The sequence below is a fragment of the Elgaria multicarinata genome, chromosome 18, assembly GCF_023053635.1.
Source record: "Elgaria multicarinata webbii isolate HBS135686 ecotype San Diego chromosome 18, rElgMul1.1.pri, whole genome shotgun sequence".
Classification (NCBI taxonomy): Eukaryota; Metazoa; Chordata; class Lepidosauria; order Squamata; family Anguidae; genus Elgaria; species Elgaria multicarinata.
The window spans coordinates 21,873,717-21,879,769 of record NC_086188.1 but is presented as its reverse complement, the minus strand read 5'-3'; the positions used below and the strand labels follow the sequence as shown (position 1 = coordinate 21,879,769).

The 6,053-nt window shown below is 52.7% G+C and overlaps 1 protein-coding gene across 1 annotated transcript; it reads left to right on the top strand.

Moving 5' to 3' along the window:
* Nucleotides 1–3,230: 3,230 nt before the first annotated feature.
* On the top strand, nt 3,231–4,975 carry LOC134410724 (selenoprotein M-like; the record flags this gene model as incomplete). Its single annotated transcript, XM_063144192.1, has 2 exons — nt 3,231–3,302; nt 4,778–4,975. Coding segments are annotated over 2 exons (270 nt in total), but the record flags the coding sequence as incomplete, so codon positions are not given.
* Nucleotides 4,976–6,053: the final 1,078 nt, after the last annotated feature.

Sequence of the window (6,053 nt, the reverse complement as noted above, 5' to 3'; positions counted from 1 at the left end):
CATCACACCTTGTCAGCCCCAACCTGGAGGAATTCAGTGGGTGAATGTGCATGTGCAGACTGCCTGCCTTTGAGAAAGGAATAAAACCGCTAAACACACCTGCCTAGAAATGGGGGCACGTTCTTCCAGGCACTGGATGACTTGCTCCGAGCAGATCTGAGCCCCAAGGATGCTCTCGGAAGAGAAGGAATTGGGGGCACACAAATCCCTCCCTCCCTCTGACCATCTTCACCTCCACTGCTCCAAGGGAATTCTCTTGCTCTGTTTCCCAGCCCTGTCCCAGCACAGCCTGCCCCACAGCAATTCCACAGGTTCCCCCTTTGCAAGGAAAAGATTCAAGCTGTGCTGGGGCTGCAGGCACAGGTGTGCTCTGGCCTCCAGGTGCAAAGAGCATTCTCCGTGAACTTCCGCCCCAAGGAGACATAGGCCACAGCTAGACCTAAGGTTTATCCTGGGATCATCCAGGGTTCGCCCCTGCCTGAGCACTGGATCTCCTGTGTGTCACCTTGGTGAACAGGTTTGACCCCAGGACAATCCAGGGATAAACCTTAGGTCTAGCTATGGCCTTAGACTCTGCAGCATTTTAAATCATGCAGAGTAAATGTGCATACACCTGTTTGTTCTGTGAATTTCTTTATTCACAAACACCTGATTAAACTCTGAAAAGAGCCAGATGCTGAAACCATGCAACGTACAGCCTGCCCAGCCCTCCAGGTCCACAACGGACGAGAACTCCGAGTTGTCGCCACAACGTGTCGGGATGAATCACCGCGGCCTTTTAGGGATGGAGCACCAGAGATCTTGGGAGTCACCGACATTCTCCAGACGTCACTTCAGAGCTGGGTTCCGCGTGCCCCTCTTCTGACTTGGGCCTTTTCTTTCTCTGGGTTTCTTCAAATGGGGAAAGTGCATTTCTGGGTGCATTTCTCAAAAGGGTGCATTTTTCCTTCATTGTATATAACATGAAAATGGGAGTCTTCAAGAGAGGGCATTAAAAACAGAGTGCCTTTCTTCAAGTGCACGTTTCCCAAACACAAGTTCGGGACTTTGCTGGCATTTTCGGAGAACACGTGCTCCCCTTCATGCTTGGCTTCAGGGGCTGGAACAGGGCATTTTCGAGTGATTTGCAAACTTCCACCAAATTCTCCTACGTCTCAGCTCCTTTTCCAATGTGAAATCCGGTGGATTCATCCACCTCTTTCAAACCCGGAGACTCTCCTCCCTATCCCAGGAGACCCTCCCTGCTCGAGTCCTGAAGGCCAGTTCACAGGTGCTGGCTTCGAGGTCCCAGTTCGCCAGCTCAGTTGGGCCTGGCCCATGGCACTGTCACAATGGCCGCCTTCTAGCTTCCATGATGACGGAGAGTTCCAAAAGACGCTGCAGGAGACCGTTGGCCTGGCGCGGAATCTCCACGTTCATAGCAAACAAGGATGGCGTGGAGGAAACAAGCATGGCCGGTAAGGAGGGGCCCATGCCCAGTGAGGGTGGAGGGAGGAGGCCAGAGCGAGGAGAGGGGGGAGATCAGGGACTGGAGGGGTGGTCCCTGGGTTTGGAGGGCTGAGGGGAACAGGAGGAGGACAGGGCCAGGGGGGAGGACGCCCCCTTGCTAAGAGTGCCCCTTGCTGAGGCCCTCCAGGCCAAAGTCTGCCCCCCTCCCTAAGGCAGGCGGGAGGGCTGGGGCCCTCCAATTAATGTCACACCTTTCTCTTTCTCGTCCTAGGAGCCAATGGATACGACTCCCCCACCCTCCCTCCGTCCTTCCCTCATCCTACCTGCCACCTTCTTCCCTCCCTGGTCTTCCCCCCCTCAGGTAAGGAAATGTTGACCCTGCCTCCGCTCTTCCTGGACAGGCAGGGCCTTAAGGGGTGCGGGATTGAGGGCTGCAGAGGTCACCTGCTGCCCTCCTATTAACTGCATTTTTCTTTTTCGTCCTAGGTCCCCATGGATACCTCCCCTGCGCCCTCCCTCCGACCTTCCCTAATCCGACCCGCCACCTTTGTCCTTTCGTCTTCCCCCCCTCAGGTAAGGAAGAATTCAACCTGGCTCAGCTCTGCCTCGACAGGCAGGGCTGGAGCTCCGTAGGCCATGTGGGGCTGTGGGGGGTACAGGGATCGTCTGGGTCCCTGTCATTAACTGTACATTTCTCTCCTTGTCATCCTAGGAACCGATGGACACGAGTCCAGCCCCCTCCTTTCCTCTCCCTGCCTTTGCTGCCCCCATCGTCCCGGTAAGTAAAGGTTTGGCCTCTCTCAGCCCTCCGCCCTTCACAGGCAGGGCTGCACCCCTCCTTGAGGGAGGTGGGACGGTGGGGCACAGAGAAATTCCAGTGCTCTGCCACTAATGCCCCCTTTTCTCTGCTTTTCCCCCTAGGAGCCAATGGTCTTCTGAAGGCTAGAAGGTAAGGAGCACCTTCATTGACGCTGCTTTTAAATTATATATTGTTTTAACTTGGATCATGGTTTACGAGGCTCAGAAGACGTATGTTTCCAAATAGACGGTTATTGGGGGACGGCCCTGGGAGTCGGGTTCTTGCCCCTGAAGAGTCCCCAAGCAGGACAGGGCGGCCTCTAGCCGGCCTCTATGGGAAACGGGGTGGACCCTCGGCCTGATCCAGCAGGGCCCTGTTTAGATGCGAAGGAAGGGTGGCGTCTCCTGCCTTGTGCCGTGAGAAAACAGTCCGTGATACAAAAGGAAGCTGACCTAGGACTTTTATAAAAGACCTAGGACTTTTATTCCATAAATACTTTCTAGCTCTGCACCAGTTGTTGGCATGGGGCTGTCTGGGGCAGCCGTGACTCCGTGCTAACAACAGGGGCAGAGGGGTGGGAATGGGGGGGGGGCGTGTATTGACTCCAGCATGGTGGTCCAAAATGCAAAACAGCCTTTTAAAAGGAACATCCTGCAATTCTCCGTCTCTGCCCTAGGAACCTAAAGCCGACAGATCCTGCAGTACCTTTGAGCCAACCTCCCCCAACCTGGCGGTGCTCCTGTTGTGTTGGACTACAACTCCTACCATCCCCAATTGGCTGTGCTGGCTGGGGATAATAGGAGTTGTAGTCCAACACATTGGGTGGGCATTGGGATTGGAGAAGTCTGCCTGAGGCCGAAGTACTGATTTGTTCAACTTCCCGGCTGGCATAGGAAGAAGAAGAAGAAAACGGCAGCGCTGTTGCCACCCCTCCCATAACTCCAGCCTGTCAGGTTCCTTAACGATCTCTTCCAGCCACAACCTTGTCCTGAAACACCTGGCTGGAGCGGATCCCGAACTGGTGCTGCTCAACTTTAAGTATGAAGAGTTGCAGGTAAGACAGAATGCTGAACTCGTGCAGGCAGTGGAGGCTGGTGACTCCGATGTCAGTGGGGCAGTGAATCCACTTGGGTTTCAATCCAAATCAGGCAGTACTCTAAAGTTGGCGAAGGATAGCTTCTTAGAGTTCTGACTGAAACCCAGAGCGGATTCACTGCCCCACTGACATCGGAGCCACCAGCCTCCACTGCGTGCATCCACTGTAACCCATTTTACGGCCATGCCACGCAAAGCTTGACACCATTAGAAACTGCCAGTAGAAACTGTGTGAATGGCGTTAAGCAAACAAGTGGGACCTGGCACAAAATGTTGCACTCCCCTTCATAGAATCATAGAATAGTAGAGTTGGAAGGGGCCTAAGGCCATCGCGTCCAACCCCTGCTCAGTGCAGGAATCCACCCTAAAGCATCCCTGCTGCCTCTTGAATGCCTCTAGTATGGGAGAGCCTTCAAGATGTTCTGTTCTATTTCTTACCCTTCTTTTCTTTGGAGTACATGACATGACGCTGAAATCCTGCCTCCTTACCGTGGCTTTCTGCTTCCAGGTTCTTTGCAGGATTACAATCGGCTCAATTACTTGGGCAGACATGTGCTTTGAATTGAGTATGACTTCCTTTCTCAATTCAGTTCCATAGGTTTCATTTTACAGTCACTAGATGGTGCTGTGATTATAGCACAACACCGTTATTACACACTGCCCATATATTGGATTAACGTCCCTTATCGGTTAATGCTGATCTTTTGAAAGCAGGAGAAAGTCAGAAAGTGCAGGTCATACTTTGGAAGTTGATGATGTCGTGTAAAGGACCGGCAAACTTCCATGAGTGACGAATCATGAACATGCAATGAAAGCCTTGTGAAGAAATGCTTTGTCTCACTTCCCCTTTCACCGTGCTGTGGCCACTGGGCATGCGGACTACGCAGTGGGATATTTGTGGCCGGTGGGGCGGGGGATGGCTGCCCCCTTGGAGGTTTTCTCCTTACCTTTTTTTGTCCGATTGCAAAGATTGAGGTTCCCCCAAGCCTTCCTCTTGTGTGCAGCCAGTGATGTTTTACCTACATTAGAATGAATTCCAGTGGAGGCTGGTGGCTCCGATGTCAGTGGGGCTGCGAATCCACTTCGGGTTTCGTTCAGAACCCTTCAGAACTCTAAATGAGCTATCCAAGATGCGGAAGATATCCAAAGGTGGGACTCTTGCCTGTCTAAACATGCGTAGGATTAAACCCTAAAAGTTGCCGTATAAATTAGGCCAAAGGGGGAGAATTCTACATGATTTTTTTCTTCTAAGAAGAAAAAAGGGGCTTTTCTTCTGGAGTCCACCTCCAAAATTTCAGCCTTGCTCGGGTCTCAGGCAGAGCTGGCTGCGCAGCACCTAGCATGCCCTGAGGCCAGGCCAGGCCGGCTTGCCGCAGTTTGTAGCCACGTGCCAAGGATCCGTGGTGAGCCCCGGCGCCTGCATTTATTTTGCAGAGAATTCCATTGGCTGAAATGTCCCGGGAAGAGATCAACCGGCTGGTGAAAGAGTTGGGGTTCTACCGGAAGGAGACGCGCGACTCACCTGTTCCGGAAGAGTTCCAGCTTGCCCCCGCGAAGCCTCTGCCTGCCTCAGAAGAATCCCAGAGAGAACAGGCGGCAGAGAGGAAAGGGGCGAAGGGCAGCGAACTGTAAATCTGGGTGCCTTTGAAAACTGCAGGGGTTGTTTGTGTCGGCAAGGCGTGAGAGACTGCTGGCGTTCAGAACTTGCAGCCTCTTAAGACTTCCAGCAAGGCATCCTCTCCATCAGGGGTGGGCACCTTGTGGGCCTCCAGATGTTTTGGCCTACAACTCCCATCAGCCCTGGAAAGTATAACCAAGGATGAGGGATCATGGAAGTTCTAGGCCAAAAACATCTGGAATTGTCCATCCTGATCCAGCTGCTTCCAAGTATCTCTTCACAACAATGAGGGACAGAAACTTGCTTTAAAAACAAAAGCGGTGGATTCTTTAGTCTCTGCCACATTCTTCGGCTACTCTGCTCTCCAGGAGCAAACACACAGCCCTGCAAATGCCGCAGCAGGTCTGAAAGCTCTTGGTGCCGAGTGTGGACAGATGAACGCGCGCATGGCAGGATCTACAGAACCTGCCTCCTTTTTTTAAAAAAAAAAAATGGTTTTCTGTCCCTCACTGACGAACAGGCATAGTTCAAAGCACCCAGACGATGCCTGCTAGAAGTCTCCAGAGGCCAGGAGGTTTGCAGTGGTTCACGTGGAACACTTTAGCTCTTCAGCCCCCAAACTACCACCAGAAAAAGGTTATGCAAGATAACAGAACCAGTAAGATAGGCAAAATCAGAGAAATCAGGTACATTGGCATTATTTATACAGATTCCAGAATCCAATTTTTACCGTTCCAGGAGCTGGATTTTACTTCTTTTTTAAGCGGACTCCACGCAGCCCCAACACAAGGCGGGTTTTCGAGGGAATAGGCATAACAAAAAGTCTGGAAGAAGCTGCACCTGAGTTCTGGCTCATGGTAAGCACTTCTTGTGGGGCAAAGCCATGTCCCAGCCCCACTTCTGTCCAGGGATTACTCTGTGGCTGGCCGGCCGGCCGGTTTACTGAGCTTCAGTAGCTCACCGCTCATTAGCAGAGGCCTCCCGGCTAGCACTCTGGCTTTCTCCAGCCGCCGCTCATGCCCTGTGCCCAGAACAAGCCGTCGTATTTTCCCTGCAGCAGCACCCCGCCTGCATGGGACAGGATGAAGCCCT